This window comes from Choristoneura fumiferana, chromosome 10 (genome assembly GCF_025370935.1).
Source record: "Choristoneura fumiferana chromosome 10, NRCan_CFum_1, whole genome shotgun sequence".
Classification (NCBI taxonomy): Eukaryota; Metazoa; Arthropoda; class Insecta; order Lepidoptera; family Tortricidae; genus Choristoneura; species Choristoneura fumiferana.
The window spans coordinates 10,416,450-10,441,017 of NC_133481.1; the positions used below are offsets into that span (position 1 = coordinate 10,416,450).

The 24,568-nt window shown below is 36.8% G+C and overlaps 5 protein-coding genes across 5 annotated transcripts; all 5 read right to left on the reverse strand.

Moving 5' to 3' along the window:
- Window positions 1-2,089: 2,089 nt before the first annotated feature.
- On the reverse strand, window positions 2,090-6,215 carry LOC141431750 (3-oxoacyl-[acyl-carrier-protein] reductase FabG-like). The gene is made up of 2 exons (XM_074092927.1): window positions 6,182-6,215; window positions 2,090-2,817 (listed from the first exon to the last, which is right to left on the reverse strand). The coding sequence occupies exons 1-2, from the start codon at window positions 6,213-6,215 to the stop codon at window positions 2,114-2,116; spliced, it is 738 nt and encodes a 245-aa protein (XP_073949028.1). The 3' UTR covers window positions 2,090-2,113.
- On the reverse strand, window positions 5,078-9,050 carry LOC141432068 (3-oxoacyl-[acyl-carrier-protein] reductase FabG-like). Its single transcript, XM_074093451.1, has one exon. The coding sequence runs from the start codon at window positions 8,985-8,987 to the stop codon at window positions 8,199-8,201; it is 789 nt and encodes a 262-aa protein (XP_073949552.1). The 5' UTR covers window positions 8,988-9,050; the 3' UTR covers window positions 5,078-8,198.
- Window positions 9,051-13,412: 4,362 nt separating this feature from the next.
- LOC141432069 (3-oxoacyl-[acyl-carrier-protein] reductase FabG-like) lies at window positions 13,413-14,266 on the reverse strand. Its single transcript, XM_074093452.1, has one exon. The coding sequence runs from the start codon at window positions 14,212-14,214 to the stop codon at window positions 13,441-13,443; it is 774 nt and encodes a 257-aa protein (XP_073949553.1). The 5' UTR covers window positions 14,215-14,266; the 3' UTR covers window positions 13,413-13,440.
- Window positions 14,267-17,191: 2,925 nt separating this feature from the next.
- LOC141432070 (3-oxoacyl-[acyl-carrier-protein] reductase FabG-like) lies at window positions 17,192-18,357 on the reverse strand. Its single transcript, XM_074093453.1, has one exon. The coding sequence runs from the start codon at window positions 18,302-18,304 to the stop codon at window positions 17,534-17,536; it is 771 nt and encodes a 256-aa protein (XP_073949554.1). The 5' UTR covers window positions 18,305-18,357; the 3' UTR covers window positions 17,192-17,533.
- A 1,833-nt stretch (window positions 18,358-20,190) lies between these two features.
- LOC141431685 (3-oxoacyl-[acyl-carrier-protein] reductase FabG-like) lies at window positions 20,191-24,002 on the reverse strand. Its single transcript, XM_074092864.1, has 3 exons — window positions 23,762-24,002; window positions 23,639-23,652; window positions 20,191-22,126 (listed from the first exon to the last, which is right to left on the reverse strand). The coding sequence occupies exons 1-3, from the start codon at window positions 24,000-24,002 to the stop codon at window positions 21,359-21,361; spliced, it is 1,023 nt and encodes a 340-aa protein (XP_073948965.1). The 3' UTR covers window positions 20,191-21,358.
- Between the last annotated feature and the right edge of the window lie 566 nt (window positions 24,003-24,568).

The window sequence follows — 24,568 nt, forward strand, 5'->3', positions numbered from 1 at the left end:
GAGTCTGCATGACCTGTGCAGCTATGGCTTATCAAGCAATCCCCTGTTTGTGAGGTCATAGGCCCATTACGGCTTTATCCCACTAATTAGTAGAGTTATAAATAGAAGTTAGAAATATAAATATAATCGGGAATTTCATTCATGATGCTAAGATGCAACTGGAGCTAAGCACGAATAAAAGTTCTTCTGATGTATGAGTGTTATACACCTACAATGAGCGCAGTGCGTGGGCGCTGCTGCAATATGTACGATACTGATCTCTGGCGCGCGAATAATGAGACGTCGACGTTGATAAGAATTAACCTGCTGCGGTACTGTTGGAATTCGATCACAAGTTAGTAATACGCAACATGACAAGATGAAAAATCTTTTGCGATATAAAAGTTGTCTAACATTATTTACTAGGTACTATCAGGGCACAGTGACTTACGATCTTGAGCTAGCTCTTGCCAGCCTTTGACCCAGAAAATTAACCTAAAATATTTAAGTATGTTGACAGATGTTACCATACATTCATCGATGTTCAAAGTTCCAAAAGTCAAACGCGTGACTACATAACCAAAAATTCTAATGAAAAACCTTCAGAGGGATCATCATCATCATCCTCAGCCTATATACGTCCCACTGCTGGGCACTGGTCTACTCTCAGAATTCAGAGATTCTTCAGAGGGGTGTTCATTCAATAATTTGACCCAGCCACCCATTAAAATATTCCAAACTAGCCGTTACCCGCGATTGCGTCCGCGTAGAATTCGGTCATTGCTGTCCCGCGGGAACTATGCATTTTTCCGGGATAAAACTATCCTTTGTATCCTTTTCCCGAGATTTAAACTAGGTATCTGTATACCGAATTTCATCTAAATCGGTTCAGCGGTGATGATGAAGAAACAAACAAAAAGACTTACCAACTTTCGCATTTATAATATAAAGTAGGTACCTGGGCGTTTTCCCAGAGATAAGACCAACTTAGATCGATTTATCATCCCCGAAAACCCCTTTTTCTTCTTTTGGAGCCGTTTCCGAGATTCTACAAGAATACATGATATATACATGAATTTCTCGTTTAAAGGTATTAGATATAAAATTATTATATAGAGGGATATAATTTTAGACACCTTGATAGAACGAGATTTGTATAGAATGAAGTAGGAGATTTTAATGCGTTGAGTTTTCAATTACAAAATTTAAATACTAAGAATCACCTAGTTACTTTATGGTCTTTTAACAAAATTAATATGGTTTATTTTAGTTCGAAATGTTAAATACATCTACAAAATTATAACAAATCCGTCAAAAAGATTAAACTAGAATAGATGATAAAATAAAAGTAGCTAAATACCAAAGACTATCAGTATGTTCAAATTCAGCAATAAGCTTATCGACCTTGTCACCAAGATAACTGTTGTCAACCAAAGTGCCAAACAATCCATCCCTTTTGCTAGATTAACTTTTTTGAACAAACCCAAATCAACTCCAAGTTTTTACTACTAAATAAATCAACTCGAGTTATTCAATGCTAATATCAATAGTTACGCACCAAAGCTGCACTTTGTTAGTATTAGCAACACTTTTATTACTATCCCTACTTTATTAGGATTACTACTATTTTATTAGTATAATCGGCACCTTTACTATTCGCTATTCTATAATAATGTTGCCTAATAGCATATAAGCCGGGATTATTTTGTCTTATTGTGATTGGTGCTTTTGAATATTAACATTTACTGTACCTTCAGAGCTTCAGTTGCCATGTAATTACTATAACATGTTCTGCCAAGGGCACGTAATGTACATATTACGGTAGAACTTTTTGGTAATTATTAATACCATAATAGGTATCGTCGTAATGTACTTATGAGAGTTTGTCGTAAATATCAAAAAGTATGCACCTTGATCGTGATCTTGTTTCTTCGACTGTTCACAAATAGGAAAGATTAGCAAAAAACATTTATAATAAGAATGAGTTTTTTTTTTTGGTAAAAATATATTGAAAATACAAGCTTTTTGCTTATTTTACTTTTGCTTTTATGAGTTCTACACATAACATAACATGCACAAAGTGAAATGAGCAAAAAATTTGTAATAAATGAATTTAAGCTTCAGGCTATTTCAATTAAAATCCGTTATCAGAGTCGAATATGGAACCCGTAATACTCCTTGCCTTGTCGCTGGCTAAAAACATGATGAGTTCAGCGATCTCCTCTGGCTCCCCAATTCTGCCCAAAGGCGTGACGTCCTTAAATTGTTCCCACATCTCATCACTTTTACCGGGCGCGGCTACCCCACAATTATCAAGGATATCCGTTTTCACCGGCCCAGGGTTGACGCTGTTCACCCGAACCCCAGAAGCAGCTAGCTCCAAGGCTGCGGCACGTGTAAAGTGATCCATTCCAATTTTAGACAGAGCGTACGACATATACTTTTCTCCAAAAATGCGATGCGATGAAATGCTTGAAACGTTCACAATATTTCCCTTGGTTTCCGTAAGGTAGGGCGCAGCAAGGTTGGTCAGTTGAATAACTGATCGCAAATTCGTATTCATCACTGCATCGTATGTTTGCAAAATGTTGGGATCAGTGATAAGGGCCAATTTGTATATTCCCGCATTATTTACCAGGATATCAAGCTGTCCGAACTGTTCTATTGTGTTCTTGACAATCGTCTTCACTTTTTCTTCATTGGCCACGTCGGCTCTGACGATGAGCGGTGCTGCGCCGTGCACTGCGCACTGCTGGGCGACGTTGTTGAGTTTCGTCTCGTTGCGACCCACGATGGCGACGCGGTAGCACCAGTCACTATAACCACTTTCCCGAAAAACTCATTGTTGGCACAATTTTTGTCCGTAGCGTCTATGTATGTTTTTTGATTAGGCTAGTTCATTTATATGTCGTAAGATAGGACTTAGAGAGCCGGGATCCGACCGTAACATGATCAATGTGGGCATAACAAGTGGGATTCGGGCAGAGTATGAAACTATTTTGAAGAACTAACAAAAGTCCACTAATTCTGGTCAAGATAAAACCAAAACAATACGACACTCGTTCACTGAAATCTTAGAAATGCAACTATCATAACGATTCACAATAACTTAAGGAAAAGCCTAGCTAAATAATAAAGAAACGCGTAACAGTTCCTGAGACTGTCGACTCGGGCCAGACTTCTTTTACAAACTGACAATTGACGATCGCTTTTCCCGCGTCCAGATCTCAGGCTCTGTCAAGCGCGCCACGCATGGCAACACTGGCGTTTCGTAAGTGCTATAATGCCAATCCTTAATAAACCACACATAGTAATGACTATACAAGGACCATACTCATATTTCTACATATATATAAATTAATCAGGGTTCGTTCCAATCGTATAGTAAACTTGACGATCAGACACGTATTGTAGAAAGGTTAGAAGATATATTCTCTAGATCCCCCCTTCCCTCCCTTCCCTCTTAAGTCACGTGTATCACAGTCACAATCTTAGTTCGTACGAGTATATCAAGTGTTTATCTGGAACTTTGACATTAAATTTGATCTCGTAATAAATGTTTTGTTTTTTTATCTTAAGGAATTTGCACCTACAGTACCCGGCCATAAAGATTGCACATCGGTCTCTGGAAAGAGACTCGGCCAATTTCGGGTTCGTAGAGCGTTGTCACAATATCTTTGGTTGTCACACACTACTTATGTGACGGTTGTCAATCGTTGTACAGTGCAATAGAGTACAATAAAATAAAATAAAAGAAAAAAGAAAAAAGAGGGAACTGTCATTTTTCTAGTAGTTGCAACACCTCTCGTTTACATGTCATTAATTTGACGTAAACTAATTAGGTCCATAAAGGGGCAGTATTTATTTGATATAAAATGTCACTTAATAAATACGATGATTGATGGACGGTGGCCAGTGTTCGGAAATCGTCGTGATCGTGAACAGCCAATTATCTTTTTTCGAAGACCGAAGTGCAATATTTATCGCCGGGTACTGTACATACAGTGGGTATTTTTGATACAACCACAAAAAAGAAATAGGTGTTGGTTATAATACTGTGAAACGATTGCAATTAATTTAAAGTTTAGCATTAATTACTAATTCGCAATTAAATTTAAAAAAACGGCCAAGAGCGTGTCCGACACGGCTGAAATAGGGTTTCGTAGCCATTACAAAAAAAAAGTAATATTTTTCTAAGGATTTCGTATTTTATACGGAATCATCCATAGTTTAGGTATATTTTATTAGGCTGCTATTTACTCTTAAACAACTAATGATTCTCAAGCAAACTTAACACTTATAGTTTTCCTTGAAAGTTTGATGTACTTACTGCCATCCTGAATTTTTTCAAATTTTTTCACCCACTAGTTTAGATTTTAGAGAGGGGGGACGCTCGATTTTATAGAAAATTTGCACTTTAAAGTTGAATACTTCGCTAACAAATCGCTAAATCGAAAATCGTCTTAGCAAACCCCTAATGGTTTTAAAAGACCTATACAACGATACCCCACATTATAGGGTTGGATGAGAAAAAAAAATCACCCCACTTTACGTCTATGGGAGGTACCCTAAAAAAAATTTATTTTTATTTTTTATTGTACCATTTTGTCGACATAGTTTACATATATATCCATGCAAAATTACAGCTTTCTAGCATTGATAGTCCCTGAGCAAAGCCGCGGACGGACAAACAGACAGACAGACAGATAGACAGACAGACAGACAGACGGACATGGCGAAACTATAAGAGTTCCGTTTTTGCCATTTTGGCTCCGGAACCCTAAAAAGCAGCGTTGTAATGGTCGTACGTACGTATACTCTAAAGGATGCCTGGAAGAGATGGATGGAGGAGAGACCTTTGAAAATCTATATACTTACCAGTGCTTTCTGTACTGCTTACTATGATGTGTTGGTGTTAAATAGTCATTGTATTGTATAGTATTGTATTGTACACGCTGTATAAAAAGCCATCATTGATCTTTTGGACACAACAAGCTAAAACATTCCATATAAGTTGTGGTGTAGGTCAAGTCAACAAGAAATAGGTAAGGTTATTTCGAAACCCCGGGATAAGAAATTCTTCAATAAAGAAAGAAAGGAAGAAAGAAAATAATTTATTTATAACATCAGTGACACATTACACAGGTTAGAAAAAATAATAATAAGAAGTGTTGCCCCTATAAAAAGGTCCCGGCTCAGCATATCGCTGGTTGAAAACCAGCACTGGTCTTCCGCCGGGCCACAGAAGAGTGAAATTACGGAAAGTCACACAAAACAAACACAAAAAAGCTACGAGCCTAAAATATTAGTTGCCTGTATAGCCCACATTATCGTGGCCACAGTACATATAAATGAAAAAGATAATAATAATAAAAAATACATTGACATATGACAATTATGACATCCAGCAGACAACATGCGAGTGATGCCATCAATGAAGGTGAAGCCATGGACATAAAATAGTATTATGATAAAGTTGATTGATAGTGACATGATGTCTTTTTATTTTATTATCATCATCATTAACATTAGAACAAGAAATACCTACCCATCCTATGAAGATGAAAGAAATCTGCAATACAGTTTTTAAACTATTTACGAATTCATAATTATAAAAAAATCTACGGAACTCAGTATTTTATCGGAACTTAAAATTGCTATACCTTCCGCCGCCTAACTTTGCCTAAAATTTCATTGCCACGACTAGTACCACAAAAACTATAAAGGTATAATTCCAATAATTGAATAGGCACTATACCATTAAGCGGTTCGAACACAATCCGGGAGTAACGTAAAGACGTCGCATAAAAAATGTATCTCAAAAATGCATCAAAACTGAGTATTAAGTAATGAACTTTTAGGCAGATTTATATGTCGCGTGGTATAAGTCATTTATAATTCATATCTCTTTGTATCAGTTTGTGTAAATCTCATGGTGATACTTCTATAATTAACAATTCGCTAGACAACGGTATGTTTTTTTTACATAAAATTATTTTAAGCACTTTTTTTACCATTACCTACAAATCTTTTGAAAGAGATATTTTATTGCAGCTTTATATTACCAATGATAGTGTTCACGATCAAAATTCAATTTTAAATATATTTGCGCCCAATTCTATAACAATAAAAGAGGAACATAAGTACGATTAAATAACAAACGATCATGTGAAATGACAAACTACAATACCTCTATTTTTACCTTCCTTCTCTGCTATCAACTGTGTATTTTTCATCATTAATTTGTGTCAATCATTCATAGATTATCGTAACGCCTGAATCAATTATTAAACAATTTTTTTTTCTTAAATGTTTGGTAAAAATGGTTAAGTCAAAAAAAAACAATAATACTCATTGGGACAAAAAACAGAATAATTATGTCTATGTCCAGGATTTATTTAACACCTAATAGACTAAACCAGAATTTGAAACTGTAAAGTTCTGAAAGCAAATCATATTATTGGCCTTGGCAAACAGTTTTGGATTCAGCCGGATCAACAGCAAGAAAAGACCATTTAATATTTTTAACACAGCCATAATTATGATATATATTATATAAAACCTATTAATATTTTTAAGTATCATGAGGCGAATATAGTTTTGTAAATGTTTGAAATTATTTTCATAACAGACTGTATAACATATAACATTATAAAAAGCATATTATAAGCAAGCAAAACAGTGGATTTTACTATCGGTAGATTTCGTATTTCTGCAGATTGCAAACTTCTTGCTATTAATTTTAACAGGTCCTTCAGTGCGGTTGAAATCAACAAAGGTGTAATTGATTGTTATAGCAACAAAATTATACCTACTTACTTACCTTAGATTAATTATTTTCGAGGCATCTGGGATATTAAACTTTAAATTAAATTTAATAACAAAATACCGCTGTATATTCCTCCAATTGAGCTTGAAAGAACAGTACTGAGTAGAATCTATAAGTTTAAATACCTTTGAGTACTGCATCACCATTAATCTCTCTGACGACCTGGACAATCGGACATAGAAGGAGAGCGTAGGATGCTGTCGTTGAGGACCTTAAAGTTGACGTAGGTACAGGTGTGCACGATGTATGAGGAATATTTTGTTCGAGGCGTCATTATTGTTGACAATTCTCTGCCTGAGAACGCCAGTGGTGGCAGACAAAGCCTTGGAATACCACCTTACGACGCTTGGAAGGCGACCACCCAGATAATGGACAGACGGTATCCGGCAGCAGGCTCGCGTTAACTGAAAGCTAGTAGCAAGAGAAAAACGGTACTGGAAAAGCAGAGAGAAGAAGACGAGCTCTTTAAGGGCTACTATAGATGGATAGTTGAACGTGTAGCCTGCAAAAGTACTTTTGCTAAGCAGAACAACATAGAAAGGGTTATGACATAAGGATACTACGCAATGGGCTCCTCTAACTAAGCCCACACAACTACTTCAACTTTTAACTAAGGCAGGAAAGCATGTAGGTAAGTACCGTTTGCAAAAGAGAGAAAATCTTTTTTACTTAGTATTTTCTGTGATTGATTGGCGTTGTCATTACAAATACAATTAAATACATTTATTTATCTATACACTAATAAACTAAATCAAATTTCTTATATACTTCATCAAACAAGCAATCATACAAAGCAAGGTAAAAGATAGACAGTGTGTTCCGGCCGAGTACTTTCCCCAACCGTACTTAGACGGCCGCGGCATCGACGTGACATTGCTATATCTTTAGATTCAGGATCTTCTTTTAATCATTATGAAAAATGCAAATTGTCCTGTTACTCACCTTACGACCTCTAAACTGTGAACGTATACTGAAATATTTTTTTCATTATAATGAATTATGCTCATTTTGGGAATTTTATTCTGCACCTAATATATCTCCATCAGAGTGTTCGCTCAAAAAGCACAAACTATGGTATCATTTTCGATGCTGTGACGAGAATGAAGTCTAAGACAACTTGTGAAACATGTTAGAGTTGAATCTGCTATTGATTTCATAATCACGAACGCAGTGCTAAAATTACAAATATACTTTTTGCAGTTGAGTGTTCAGTTTACCCATTGATTTTTGTTTTTGTTAATATAGGTACCTACTTGTATACTAGCTTTATCTCATAGCTCCGACCCATACTTTGTTTGTACATAACATTTGTCTAAAATAACCAAAATATATCTAAAATTATTATTATAGTGCATAAAGGGAAATGCGCTCAACTTAAGGCATCTTTAAATTAAATATCAAATGGAAAATGTTGTTTCAACAAGGCACCATTGTCGGATACAAAGATAGAACCCGTTATACTCTTTGCCTTGTCACTGGCTAAGAAGACAATAAGGTCAGCGATCTCCACTGACTCGCCGACTCTGCCCAATGTAGTCATTTCCTTTGCTTGATCCCACATTAAATCACCTTGACCAGGAGGAACCATACCAGAATTCTCAGCAATGTCCGTTCTCACCGGACCAGGGTTGACGCTGTTCACTCTCACTCCAGAAGCAGCCAGCTCCAGCGCGGCGCAACGCGTGTAATGGTCCAAGCCAATTTTTGAAACACAGTACGACATAAACTTGTCTCCTAGAACACGGTGTGCTGCTATGCTTGAAACATTCACAATATTTCCCTTTGTTTCCACAAGGTGAGGTGCAGCAAGACTGGTGAGTTGAACAACTGAACGTAAATTCGTATTTATCACCACATCAAATGTCTGTAAGATATTTGGATCGGTAATTGGAGCATATTTGACTATACCGGCATTATTTACCAGCACATCTAGTCGTCCGAACTGATCAACTGTTTTCTTGACTATGGTCTTCACTTCTTTTTCATTGGCTACATCGGCTCTGATGACGAGCGGTGCTGCGCCGTGCGCTGCGCACTGCTGGGCGACGTTGTTGAGTTTAACGTCGTTGCGACCCACGATGGCGACGCGGGCACCTTCTTTAGCAAACAGTATTGCTGTGGCTGCGCCGATCCCGGAACTGCCACCTGTTACTATCACAACTTTTCCTAAAAAACTCATTATTATCGAAACGTGCACACGCAAAGTCGAAGTTGTTCTAGTAATGTATTGACATAAGTACAATGAAGCATTCTTATATACGCAGTAACGGACGGTAGGGTTCTAATAAACTGTGAAATAAACTCGTCCATCAAACAACGTTATAAAAAGCGGATATTATAGGTACAGCGCTGTTTATAGCAGAGTTTATAAACTTGTGAGCAAAAATGTTATCAAAAATATCTGAACACGCTTCTACGCCGTAACAAAAGAGTCGTGTTCAGATATTTTTGATCAAATTTTTGCTCACAAGTTTATGAACTCGACTGTACATAATACATATGGTTTAAAAAAAAATTAGATTTATTTTGTATCCGTGTAAATATAATGGAACTATACAGGCGACCTTCCATCGATAATTTGGGATCAAAATCTAGATCCCAAATTATCGATGGAAGGTTCTTTATTCATTTAGATTGTTCTTTTTTCACCATCACACTAAGCGGTTGCGTCCGGTGATAATTATTTGAGATATTTCGCCTCATCTTTGGCCATTGTATGTAAGGCGTACGTAATCTATTGTAACTTAGTCAGGGAGAAATGTATAGTGACGAGTGCGATCAGTGTATATTTTATTGTATTAGCTTGTGTTTTTTTTTATTTCTACCTCTTTTCTATTTAAAGAGGTAGAACTATTGTAAGTGAAACAACAAATACTGAAATAGATTTATGAAAGTTGTATTATATTTAATCCATAATATTTTAGCAGGTCGTTGAACAGGTTTAACTGAACACCCCAGTAAACTTTTTTAATCAAATTTTTTATTCAGTTTAGTCCCTCATTGGACGCGGTGCACTTTGAACATCTATCAATGCCAATGTAAATTGATTGTCAACCACAATATAATTTTTTTGAATAATATTAACAAGAGTGTTAAGGTCGTCATCAAACCACTTGCTGAAATATTCTGGATGCATTTTTGCAACCCATACATTTTATATAGCCATAGTACTTTACAAGTCTAAAAAAATCTACAAAAAAACTAATATTTACGGAACCTAACTTTTTTACGGGAGCTCATAATTGTTTAGTCATCTAAGGTCGTTTATGAAATACGAGTCGTGTCATTTGGAAAATTATTGTTCATCACTTAAACATTGGTTCCAGAATGCCATGTCATGCTAATCTGAATATAAAACAGGTGGGCTGTAACAACACGATGAAGGAGAACATTATCAGGAAGCCTGCACACATCTACCAAAGGATTCAGTGTTGCGTGTAAAGTTTCCAATCTACACTGGGCCCGTGTGGGAACTACAGCTCAAGCCCTCTCATTCGGAGTGGAGGTCTGTACCCTGCAGTGGAACGTACCTAATATAGTCCAAGAGGATTAAATTTATGAATGAACTAAAACAATTGTTTTACTTCATTCATACATTTTTCATCACACTTGCTGGTAAACAAAGTCAAGTAAACAGTGTCGTAACATGCAAAATAACATGCAATGCAATGGCGTAACCTTGGTTGCAACCCCCCAAATAAAACCCTCGACCTTTTGTTCTTGTTATGAAACCCAAGGTCGGTAAATGAGTCATTGCCCGTACTAATACTGCTGCACGACCTACAGGGGGACCTCGCCAGTGTTGTAATCTTAGCCCTTTTGGGGCTAGATCTAGCACTTTTTACTGTAGGTGAACTCGTTGCACCAAAATCTGAAGTTTGCGCCATGCTTGCATCGCGATAACATTGAACTTTCGCGATTTGTGTCGTAGATATTTGATTTATTTATATTTTTGTGGTAGACACCACTTGTTCGATTATGGCAACATAACTAATGAGTGTGAAATCAGTCCGCTTCCTGGTGTCCTTAAGAATATAAAAATAAAAATAATTGATTTCATTAGTAAATTATTTGTTAGTTAGTAATTTGTGCTCTATCTAGCCCGATCTAGCCCTTTTTAGCTTTTTCAACTGCCCCCATTACTAAAACTAAGGTGACAACACTGGACCTCGCGCACGCACGTCAGGCAGCTGCTTTCGGCGGGGAGCTGGGCCAGCGCAGAGCGCAGCCAGCGGTATCGGCAATTTTTGTAAAAATATTAATTTTACTCGCAAATGTGATGAAAAACATTGTATTTCGCACGGGCGATACGAGTACTAGAATTACGAACATCGACGACTTCGTCTACTAATAAACTCTCGTTCGTAATTCCTTATTAACCGCCCTTAAGACACAATGTACTTAGGATCTGGCAATGGACTTAGCATCACTTTTATCGGAAACTATTACGCATTTCATCGCGGTATCAAGTAGGTACGAAATTTTGCAGTCCGCTCTCCAACTATCAACTTTTTTATAAATCGGAGCTCATAATTGCTTAGTCATCCAGTAATCTGCATTATATCAGTCGTATCATTTCGTAAAATACGTATAATAAATACACATTGATTCCAGAATGATATGTCAAATTTAATAATTTTATAAAAAAACATCTAGTATTCTTATATCAAAGACGCAAATTAAACAATAGGGTACGCGAAACCAAGATTGTAAATCCTGGTTTACGTGGTCGAGAATATTCATAACCCAGGGCTTCAAATACCGTTAAAAAGTTGTTATCTTTACCTTTGTCAAACAGACTATTTTTTTGCGGTATAAAAATGGTAACGTTGTAAGCTGTTAACGTTAGTTCAAAAGTATCGTTAAAAGATAACTTCTCAGTTTTACATTAGGTATAGCGACGTTCCTGGTCATCATTCTGCTAAATCAGAAAATTTGATTATGCTATTAAATATACTCAACAACAATATATGTTTGTGCTTGTATGTAATTCGTATTAAAAAAAATAAGAATTGCTATTCCTTACATGGTAAATAAAACTCTTTTACGGATTATATCACGCATTCGCGATCATAATTTTGATCCCGACGTTTTTAGTCCATTTCAAGTCTCATGGTCACGGAAAAACTAAAAATAAACATTACCGATTGAAGTAGTGTTGCTTTTTTAACGTTATTATATTGTGAATTGGGTAACGTTAACAAGCCCTACTATTAGCTACTAGGTAAAGAAAATTTACCGTTATCAAGTAACGTTAATTTTATACCGGTTATAATTTAATACCGGTACAAGGTATTTTTACGATTTTACCGTTACGTAACGTTACTTATAATGTGAATTTGGTAACGTTAACAAGTCCTGTCATAACCAACTAGCTTCTATTCACGCAATAAAAGTTTTATTAGCTTTTCAAAAACAAGAAAACAATATTTAGTACACAATAATAAACTACAAGTTAAAATTTAAGACCGTTGTATTTTTGGGAGGGCTTAGAACCATATCTTACGCCATTCGGCACCCTCGTTGTCAACTATGTTGAAAGAATAGAACTCGTAATAATCCCAAAAGAACTTAAACACGAGGTTTCTAATACTATAAACCGTTGAAGATTATTGTCTACCCCCTGATTCCATCAACAGGCCCTCGACATCAACTGTAAAGTGTCGCACGGCTGAGCACAGGCCTCCTCTCAGAATAAAAGGGCATGATCTGGTAGTTCCCACGCGGACCCAATACAGATGGGTATTACGCAAATAACATTGATTTACTTTGATATTGTGTGAAGGATGCTTTGAAATTTTGTCAACGAAGAGCTCATGGAAAATTTAAAATGCAATTTTGCGTGTTATTATTAAACAAAATTTGAAAGGCCTATCCAACAATACCCGACCCTAAGGGCCGGTTAACCTAAAAAAAGTTTTTTTTGTTCCGTTTTCATGTTACACACCACTTTGTCCACGTGATTTATTACATCTTGTTAATAGGTGTTTCCAAAGTCAATAACTTTAGGTATATTTCGTTAAATACATTTGTTTATGGAAATGACCCCCCATACAGATCGAATTGAAAAATATTTAACAGAAAAAAGTAGAGACAGCTTGTTTTGCTTAAATATTCCGTGTCTCGCAGTTTTGTTAAGGAACGGTCAAGCTTTGACAATGAACTCTTATAGATGTTTTTGCATGTATGTACACTATATACCTATAGATGCGTGTTTAGATGGACGTAGTTGTCTTTAACGTGTGGTTGCAGAGTAGCAAGATATAAAGGTGGTAGTTCATGAATGGCACTAGTTGAAAATTTCCAAGCAGTCATATTAAAAATGCTGAGTTGATTCATACTAAATGTTTTTTTTTCTATTAATTTTGTTTAATTATAGTAGTTGTGGAAAAAAACAACAGAAAAAGTCAATTAATTTCTAAAAATATAATCAAGTGCACAGTCTTATTAGATGTAACGACAGATAAAAAACATCTATGTATAACGAAACAAAATTCGTATATTAAGTACTTAGCTCAGAGACTAGTTTTTCAATAAAGAACCATTGTCGGATACTTAGATTACTAAAGACTTAGGTAAGAAAAGATAAAAAAAAATACTGACAGTCAAACAAAGTTCGTATATTACATAGCTCAGAGATTAGTTTTCAATAAAGTACCATTGTCGGATACATAGATTGAACCAGTGATGCTCCTTGCTTTATCGCTGGCTAAAAAGGCAATTAGATCAGCGATCTCTTCCGACTCGCCCACTCTGTTCAAAGCAGTCCTTGACTTCCATTGATCCCACATTGCATCTCCTTGACCAGGTTGAGCAATACCAGAATTCTCACCAATGTCCGTTCTCACCGGGCCAGGATTGACGCTATTCACTCTAACCCCTGAAGCCGCTAACTCCAATGCGGCGCAACGTGTAAAGTGATCAATGCCAATTTTTGAAACACTGTACGACATGAAGTTTGCTGCAACACGGTATGATGCTACACTTGAAACGTTGACGATATTCCCCTTGGTTGCTACCAGATGGGGCGCAGCGAGATTAGTTAATTGAACAACAGATCGCAAATTTGTTTTCATCACTAAATCATATGTTTGTAAGATATTTGGATCAGTAACTGGAGCTAATTTAGCTATGCCGGCATTATTTACCAGGATGTCTAGCTGCCCAAAATGGTCGACTGTTTTTTTGACGATGGTCTTCGCTTCTTCTTCGTTAGCCACGTCGGCTCTGATGACGAGCGGTGCTGCGCCGTGCGCTGCGCACTGCTGGGCGACATTACTGAGTTTATTCTCGTTGCGACCTACGATGGTAACGCGAGCACCTTCTTTAGCAAACAGTATTGCGGTAGCGGCACCGATGCCCGAGCTGGCACCAGTCACTAATACCACTTTCCCCGAAAAACTCATTATCAATCGAACTTTTGTACGTTGTTTCTGGCTTATAAATGAATTTGGGTGCCACTTAGCACTGCTTATATACTGAGAATTAGGGTTCTGTCATAACAAAACTTATCAGTCGTACAGCGTATTACTTAAATTCTAGCATATGCCTTATAGTTTGTAAAATATTTACATTTCTGTATTGAAATACTGTAGTCTAGTTTTTATTACAATATTAATTGCAGTTGCAGCTTGTTTACATTTAGTTAATTACCTAAACGTTTCAAGTATAGTTCAAAACTTTTCATGTTAAATCAATTAATGATTTAAAAATGCCATAAAAATAAAGAATGAGGACTCATTCATGGACATGAAATAAAGTCAATTAAGTATTTATGGAATTTAGGTACGTATATTGAATTAAAATTGAAATAAATACCACGGAACTAAATTTTTTATCATTTTATTTTTTTTATCTAGCAGGTAAGTTATCAGTCTAATGCTTAGTCAGGTTGTAACAAGGCTGATCAAGCCTTGTCGATTGTTAACCTCTTCCTCATTTCATGTTTTGGTTCGTTTTAAAAATTCAGTTCAAATTTCAATTTTCGAATATCCACTGTACTTACAAATTCAGCACTTTGTTTTTATGTCAAAATTCATTCTGCGATCATCAGGCGTACTATACGAGTAAGGATGTGCTAAATACTTTTATTATTTTGACCTGGGGTTGCAGGTGTCTATGGGCGGTGGCCGGTGGTAATCTCTTACCATCAGGTGACCCACTTGCTCGTTTTCCATCCAGTCGAATAAAAAAAACTACCTATTCGATCATAATATCATAACAGTTTCCTATTGCAGTTAATTAGGGTTTTATAACCAGTTTCATCACACATTAGTATCCTGTTCTAGTTAACCCTCCAAGGGATCTTGAAGGCACAATTGTAAGTCCTACAACATTTGAAACCGTTTAAGCTTATTAACAACGTCCCAAATTTATTTGTTTTTATATTAAGTTCGTTTTTGTATGCATTGTTACAGGTGCCTTCTATCTTACATTTAATAAACCTCTTGAACATCTCATGTCTTCACCTCTTCATGATCATCTGTCGCTGACATCGTGACAATTAATGAATTTTGACATAAAAACAAAGTGCTGAATTTGAAAGTACAGTGGATATTCGAAAATTGAAATTTGAACTGAATATTTAAAACGAACCAAAACATGAAATGAGAAAGAGGTTAACAATCGAGAAGGTTTTATCAGCCTTGTTACTACAAGGTTACTGATTATTTAGATAAAAATCGCTCACAAAAATCAGGATAGGATACTATACTGATAGCATCTGATAGGTACTATTTTGAACAACAACTATCAGTCTAGATAGGAAGTTATTAAATTTTCACAGGAGACATTTTATTTTTCAACTTCAGAGTTCCTTCTCCCTTATCTCGAGCGGTAAGTAGATTCTGGCCAACGAAAGCCAGACAAATCGCGGCAAATGTAAAAAATAAACCTGCCAAGAGCGTGTCGGACACGCCCAAGATAGGGTTCCGTAGCCATTACGAAAAAAATCAAGTAATATTATGTGCGTTATAACACACTTAAAACACTTACTACAGTCTTAAAATCTATTACCAGAAAAGTAGCGTATCTTCACGGCACTGACGTCCTTTTGTTGAGAAGCGCAGTGTTTCGGCAATAACCCATTAAAACAAAATTTTATAAATTTCTTAAACTGGCTGTTTTCGCCCGATTACCTTGGTCTTATGCAAATATTTAACTTTATGTACCTACAAGGGCATAAAAAACAACATTTTATGCAGCTTACATCCAGCATAGACTATAGGAACTTAACGAGCATGAAGAGTAAAAATTTAATTTATGTAAGAAATAACAATAGGTAAACAATAATCAATTTGTACAAGTAATCATGTCGATATCATCATAAGAATGATATCGATAAAGCTGTATCTAAGGCGGAAGGGTATAGTTAATGTACGACTTGTTAATGCACGGCCTGATAATCCGTGCTTATGTGCACGAATTATCATGCCGTGCATTATCATCCCGTACCGAACTAGCAGGGAACCAATAATGTACGCGAAATAATGTACGACGTGATAATCCGAAGCATTATGTCTTCCGATTATCGTGCCTTACGATTTCCGTGATTGAAATATAAAAAATACCTAACGAAGGGCGAGGGCGCGCGAGCGAGGCGGTAGCCGCTCGCCGCTCTCGCCCTTCAACCACCCGGCCGGGTCGGATCTGCTCCAACTCTATCGATATCGCTCGCTGCGCTCGCTCAATCCGCGGCGAAAAATGTCTATTCATTCGAATCGATTGGATTCAAATTATCACGTCGTACATTATCACTACGTGCAGTACAGCGCGCGCAATATTTTGTATGCCCTGATAATGCGCGACCATGATAATAAATAAATATAAATAAATATCACGGGACAATTCACACCAATTGACCTAGTCCCAAAGTAAGCTTAGCAAAGCTTGTGTTATGGGTACTAAGCAACGAATATATATAATTATATAGATAGATACATACTTAAATACATATTAAACACCCAAGACCCGAGAACAAACATTCGTATTTCTCATACAAATATCTTCCCCGACACGGGAAGCGAACCTGGGACCTCAAGCTTCTATTATCACACCGTACATTATTGCGCGTACATTCCGAGTTGTACTTTATTGTTTCCCAGGCGGAACAGCAATGCATGTATTAAAATTAGCCGATTCTGTGCAATACATGATTATATTATTATTCATATCTACTTTAATTTATCTATTTTTTAATACATCCACCTTGTGTTACAAATAATGAAGTTACAATAATACAGGTAACAATTTCTGAACCTTTTTTTGTGGTTCCTTCCACCTTTGGAAAAGTGCATAGGACAAACGTCCCATTTTATATTAGCAAGCATTAGCATTGGTTTTTTTTATTTTTTCTTCCAACCCACTCCAACAAAATTAAGAGACTTTGTTATTAGTGCTTTATTTATGCATACACATAATATTTTTCTAAAATAATCATAATTTATTTAGTTATTGTTACAGTGTTCAAAGAGCGAATAGCTACGACCTCATGTTTTTTTATTACATTAAATTAAACTATTTAACTCAGTGTTCCAACAAGGCACCGTTGTCAGATACAAAAATAAAACCCGTTGTACTCCTTGCCCTGTCGCTGGTTAAGAAGGCAATAAGGTCAGCGATCTCCTCTAACTCGCCCACTCTACCCAATGTGGTCATTCCTTTTGCTTGATCCCATATAATATCACCAATTATAACAAAATTCGTTTAATACATAGTTCAAAGAATCTAGTTTTTCAATAAACTGCCATTGTCAGATACATAGATTGAACCAGTGATGCTCCTTGCTTTATCGCTGGCTAAAAAGGCAATCAGGTCAGCGATCTCTTCCGACTCGCCCACTCTGTTCAAAGCAGTCATTGACTTCCACTGATCCCACATTGCATCACCTTGACCAGGTGGAACCATACCAGAATTTTCAGCAATATCCGTTCTCACCGGACCAGGATTGACGCTGTTTACTCTCACTCCAGAAGCAGCTAGCTCCAGCGCGGCGCAACGTGTGTAATGATCCAAGCCAATTTTTGAAACAGAGTAAGACATGAAACTTGCACCTAGCACACAGTGTGCTGCTATACTTGAGACATTTACTATATTTCCCTTCGTTTCCACAAGGTAAGGTGCAGCAAGACTAGTCAGTTGAACAACTGAACGCAAATTCGTATTCATCACCGTATCAAATGTCTGTAAGATATTGGGATCGGTGATTGCAGCATTTTGGCCCGTACCAGCATTATTCACTAGCACATCTAGTCGTCCGAATTGGTCGATTGTTTTCTTGACTATAGTTTTCACTTCTTCTTCATTGGCCACGTCAGCCCTGATGACAAGCGGTGCTGTGCCGTGCGCTGCACACTGCTGGGCGACTTTGCTGAGTTTGGTCTCGTTGCGACCCACCATGGCGACACGGGCACCTTCTTTAGCAAACAGTATTGCGGTAGCGGCACCGATGCCTGAGCTGGCACCAGTCACTAATACCACTTTCCCCGAAAAACTCATTGTCAATCGAACTTTTGTACGTTATCTCTGGCTTATAAATGAATTTTTGTGCCACTTAGCACTGCTTATATACTGAGAATTAGGGTTCTGTCATAATAAACATATCAGTCGTAATCGTATCTTGTTTCAGATAATAAAATCGTGTATGTAGTCGTATTATTTAAATCCTAAGCTAGCATGCGCCTTATAGTTTTGATTTTTTATAACTGCAATTTTGTAACTATATTGCACAATTAGTTCAAAACTTTTAAATCATTTTTTTTAGCCTGTTAAAGTGTCCCAGAGGTGGGCTAAGGCCTCACTTCTTTCCGCCACTCGTCCCTATCAAGAGCATGCTCCTGCCACTCTATTTGATATGCGTCCAAGTCATCCCGCCATCTTCTCTTCGGTCTGCCTCTCTTACGATGGTCATCCCACGAAACCCAACCCATTACTACCCATTTTAAAGCAATTAATTTTATAAAAATGCGATAATAATTAAATTTGAGGGATTTTTCATAAAGGAAATCATTTAGTACATTTTAACTTACATTCATATTTGGTATGTATATATTAAATTAAAATTGAAATAAATACCACGGAACTAAATTTTTTATCACTTTATTATATTTTAAATCGAGCAAGTAAAATTATGAAAGAAAGAAAGAAAGGAAAATGGTTTATTTACGGTTCCAACAGTACCACCACCAAACACAACACTTAATTTAACTTAAGTTAAACAATAAAGCAATAAAAATTTAAAAAACCCCCGATAAAAAGCGCCAGCAAAAATAAAAAAAGAACTAAAAAGTAAAAAATAATTACGCACTACCTAGCTGTTGCCCGCGACTTCATTTGCGAACAATTCGTTTATCCCTATCCCGCTGGGACTATGCTGATTTCCCGCAAAATTGAAGTTAATTTAGTATATATTTTTTCATCTAAGCGTCGTCGGTGTCGGGGGACCGCTAAGGTTAAAAGGAAACTAAAGTACAAGTTGTATTTTTTAAAGTATTAACCTTAGCGGTCCCCCGACACCGACGACGCTTAGATAAAAAAATATTACTTATTCATATCACTCATTGGATAATTATTAATATTACTACGAAATAATAGAAAATTATTAATTAACTCTGTCATTAATTATTCCTAATCGTAATTATATCGCATCCATATTCATATGTATCGCCTCCTTTAAGCACTTAATGGCCACAAAGGTGGGTACTTTAAAAATAGTACATTACTGTAAAGGCCGGGAAGTAGGGGGTTGCCAGCCAAGCAGATATAGACGGCCAAGCGTAGCGAGGCCGGATAGGGATGCGAGGCCGGCAACCCCAGGTTCCGGCCGAGGCTTGTATAGTGCTTTTCTTAAACATTAAATGAAATAAAATAAAAATAAAAAACAAGAAATGAAACTGGCGGGACGCTAGTCTGTCTATATCTGCTTGGCCGGCAACCCCCTACTTCCCGGCCTCTACAGTAATGTACTATTTCTCTGTCGTTTGCGGAGTACATGTAAACGATTTGGGACCAGTGTTGTTGCGATAGCGATAGTTTCGATATCGATAGTTGACCTTGAGAAATCAGTCGATAGCGTGATAGTTCTATCGAAAATATCGACAATGTGCAATATTATCGATAGTATCTAGATATCTATAGTGAAAATTAGATGATACTATTGAACTTGGTCAATACTATCTCTACTATCGATAGTGTCGATGGTATCGTCAAGGGACGATAGTTTCGATAGTACTATCGATGGTATATGAATGATTTTCAAGGCCACGATATTATCGATACACTAGACTATCGCTATCGCAACAACACTATTTGGGACTCCCATTTTATACGCGTTACCATGCCTTACTTCTTTCGCGCTGTCGTCGTTCATCCACCACTCATTGAAATGAAATGAAATGAATTTTATTAATCAATCAAAAGTACATGCGAGAAGGTTAGGGACCTTCTAGTAGTTCTCATTACCTCTCATATTTAGTTTTCTTGTTTTTTTTACCGTAAAAAGCAAAACCAACTAGACACTGGCAAAATTGCCCATGGACAGAGCCATATTTATAAAACAAAAACAACAACCATGCCTTCCAAAAAAACAAATATTTTGCGAAAGTCTCGCAACGCATTGAGGCTACAAGAGGCACGGTCTCATTAGTCTGAGAAAGACCGCGGCGAGAGACTCAGGGGCGCTCTAGCCAGGCAGGCCGCTTCACTTTCGACTAAAACGGCAAGCCAGCGCGAGTCTGGGTTGACATCGACAAAGACATCGTTCGCAATCTTTGAGATCGCTCGATGTAGGAAAATACTAATGGAGGATTTCAATCTTATTCCTTGAGCATTATAGATGTGAAACATGGTTATCAGTTGATTGTTCAGCCTTAGCCGTAGTTTGAAGAGATTTTTTGAAAATCCCATGGAAACGGCAATGCGAGATAGTAACCTCATTCCTATGGAGTATTGTGTAAATATAAAAATCTACGCAGACGAAGTCGCAGGCAAAAGCTAGTACATAAATAAGAACCTACGACTACGAGCATGAAATGTAAAAAAAATTTAGGTATGTAACACATTAATCAATTCGTAAGTAATCATGTTGATAATATAATATAGATAAAGCTTTAAGGCGGAACAGGAATGTCTGTATTCAAATTAGCCATGTTCATGCAATACATAACTTTACATTCTATCATCATTCTATCTATTTTAATTTTTCTATTTTTTAATACATTCACCTTGTGCCACAAATACTCGTAATGGAGTTACAATACTACAGTTAACAAGTTTTGAACAGTTTCCTGTGGTTCCATCCATATTTCGAAAAAGCACCTACCTACATAGGACAACCGTCAAATACAGGTATTCGCAATCATAAACATTATTTTTTATTTCAATTGACTCCAACTAAATTAAGAGACTTTGTTAGTAGTAGGTATTTTATTTATGCATACACATAATATTTTCCTGAACTAATCATAATTTATCTAGTTATTGTTACAGTACTTAAAGAGCAAATAGCTATGACATAATATTTTTTTAAATAACATTAATTTTAACTATTTAAATTTAGTGTTTCAACAAGGCTCCATTGTCAGATACAAAAATAGAACCCGTTATACTCCTTGCCCTGTCGCTGGCTAAGAACGCGATAAGGTCAGCAATCTCCTCTGACTCACCCACTCTGCCCAATGTGGTTTGTGCCTTTGCTTGATCCCATGCTGCATCACCTTGACCAGGTGGAACTATACCAGAATTTTCAGCAATATCCGTTCTCACCGGACCAGGGTTGACGCTGTTCACTCTCACTCCAGAAGCAGCTAGTTCCAGTGCGGCGCAACGCGTGTAATGATCCAAGCCAATTTTTGAAACAGAGTAAGACATGTAGTTTACACCTAGCACACGGTGTGCTGCTATGCTTGAAACATTTACTGTATTTCCCTTCGTTTCCACAAGGTACGGTGCAGCAAGACTAGTCAGTTGAACAACTGAACGCAAATTCGTATTTATCACCGCATCAAATGTCTGTAAGATATTGGGATCGGTAATTGGAGCATATTTGACTATACCGGCATTATTTACCAGCACATCAAGTCGTCCGAATTGCTCGATTGTTTTCTTGACTATAGTTTTGACTTCTTCTTCATTGGCCACGTCGGCTCTGATTACGAGCGGTGCTGCGCCGTGCGCTGCGCACTGCTGGGCGACGTTATTGAGTTTAGTCTCGTTGCGACGCCTGTGGCTGCGCCGATGCCAGAGCTGGCACCAGTTACAATCACAACTTTTCCCGAAAAACTCATTATTGATGAAATGTGAGTATGCAATGTCGAAGTAATACTATTAATGAATCATTTTATATGATAAGTGGCTCTACTTATATACTCGTGCGTTAGGGTTCAAAAAATTTAAAAACCTCATATACATCGAACCAAGTCCTAAAAAACGCTATCAGCCATATAAGGGGTCTATAAATTTTTAAACAAGTTCCTATCAAATAAATATGTCGCTAAAGTCGAATTTCAAGTTGACAGACACATCTATTGGCATTATTGCATTATTGTTTTGTGTGACATGCAAACGATTATCAATTTTAGGGTGGTAGACCACATATTTGGCTGATGGTACACAAATGTTTTCAAAGATTTGTCCTTGAGCGCTGGCACCCAGTGACGGAACTCTTTGTGAACTTTTTATTTTGTCTTTTACCCGATCTTTTGACCATGGAACCTTCTTATTAAAAAAAAAACTTGGCTGGGCAAGAACCAATTATTTTGAATTTTATTATATTTTGTTTATTTTTTGGTTATTATTTGGTTATTGAAATATATTATATACGGAACTTAACTTTTTTATCCACGCTCGCAATTGTTTAGTTATCTGTAGATATCAGTCGTATCATTTTGAAAAAAAATTACAGGTCACTTAGATAAAGATTCGGTCTAGAATGCTATGTCATGCTAAATTCAATAAAAATTGAGCTGTATCAAGAGCACATCAGCAGTCGATTAGTTGACATCGTTTGTGTGGTAAAGAGTGTCTAACTAGTGTTTATAAACAACTAGCTTTCGCCCTCGATTTCATTCGGGCAGAAATAAATTATAATTGAGTCACTCTTTTTTATCTCTTAAACTACAGCCTCAACATTCTGTCCTTTATTTCACTCCTTCAGGTTTTTATTTTTTAGAACAATGAACGTCATCACTTTTTATATACGATAGATGCTAAGCTGCAAGTAGGCTGGAACTAAAAAAAAACCTGCTTTATAATATCAATTTACTATACAACATATTTTCATTATTGAAGCTCATCTTTCACCAGCTTTCGGGCATTGTAGCTTGTACAGTCAACGTCATAAATAAGTGCATGATCACTTTTGTACCTTGTCACTTTAACGTCATGTTTGAAAAGTCATACGAAATTATGTAACGACTGAAAGCGACAAGGTACAAAAGTGATCACTTATCTATGACGTTGACTGTACTGCAAAAGGTCAATCAGAGTCCATTTTGTATTTTTTTTTAATATCTTGGGACGATTGACACAAACTGACCAGTCCCAAAAAAGTAAGCAAAGTTTGCACAATGGGTAGTCGGCAAGGGATAAACATGCTTCATTGTATCATTAACCTTAAAAAAATTGGTCATTTGATAAAAAACCTAAACCTGCTTAGTGAAATGACAAAATCAGATAAAAAGCCAACTCGTTTTTTCATTTCACTGGATTTGTCTAGCGATTTGATAAAATCCCTGTTACACGTCAGTGAGTTGACGAAACGAACTCGCAAAGTAACAAAGTACGCGGTGATGCCATACCTATCATAGACAATTCGTCAATTCGTCAAATATGTACGTATAAATGAACAACTGAACGCAAATTCGTATTAATCACCACATCAAATACCTGTAAGATATTTGGATCGGTAATTACCGATGCCCCAATTGGGGCATATTTGGTCATACCGGCATTATTTACCAAACTGGTCGACTGCTTTCTTGACGATGGTCATCGCTTCTCCTTCATTGGCCACGTCGGCTGTGACGACGAGCGGTGCTGAGCCGTCCGCTGCGCACTGCTGGGCGACGTTGTTGAGTTTTATCTCGTTGCGATCCACGATGGCAACGCGGGCACCTTCTTTAGCAAACAGAACGGCGGTAGCGGCACCGATGCCTGAGCTAGCACCAGTCACTAATACTACTTTCCCCATAAAACTCATTGTCAATGAATGTTTTGCGCGTTGTATTCAGCTTAAAAAAAAATATAACAAAAAATAGAACCGACTACAAAAAACCATGAAAGTAATTTTCTACCAGTCTGAAGTCGGTGCCTCAGCACGAGCCGGTATCAATTATTTGATGGAACCCTGGACTTTTTTTATTGTGTCTCAAACAGCTTGTGGTGTTTTCGGTTGAAAAATACAACTATTTTTTTTCTATGAAAAAAGGCGGGAAACCATTAAAAAATATATATTTTTTTAAGTGAAGGTGAACTGTGTATAAAATATTACGTTATAACAGAAATTCAAGAAAATGAGTTCAAGTTCAAGCCATGTTGAATGTACACCACCAGAGTTTACAAGACGCAGCTAATGTCAAAAGAAAAGTATTTAAAAGCATACGAAAACTTCATGAAGTGGCGAAAAGAAAAGAAAGTTAATACATTTTCAGAAAATATATTTTTGGCATATTTCAGTGAATTAGCCAAAATTAAAATGCCATCATCATTGTGGGCAATACATTCTATGGTAAAATTTACAGTTAATGTAAAACATAACGTCAACAT

Coding starts and splice junctions, on each gene's coding strand:
- LOC141431750 (XM_074092927.1), bottom strand. CDS start 6,215: ATGAAAAATACACAGTTGATAGCAGAGAAGGAAG. Junction 2,818..6,181: donor GTTGATAGCAGAGAAGGAAG/GTAAAAATAGAG, acceptor GCCAACAATGAG/TTTTTCGGGAAAGTGGTTAT.
- LOC141431685 (XM_074092864.1), bottom strand. CDS start 24,002: ATGAGTTTTATGGGGAAAGTAGTATTAGTGACTGGTGCTAGCTCAGGC.
- LOC141432070 (XM_074093453.1), bottom strand. CDS start 18,304: ATGAGTTTTTCGGGGAAAGTGGTATTAGTGACTGGTGCCAGCTCAGGC.
- LOC141432068 (XM_074093451.1), bottom strand. CDS start 8,987: ATGAGTTTTTTAGGAAAAGTTGTGATAGTAACAGGTGGCAGTTCCGGG.
- LOC141432069 (XM_074093452.1), bottom strand. CDS start 14,214: ATGAGTTTTTCGGGGAAAGTGGTATTAGTGACTGGTGCCAGCTCGGGC.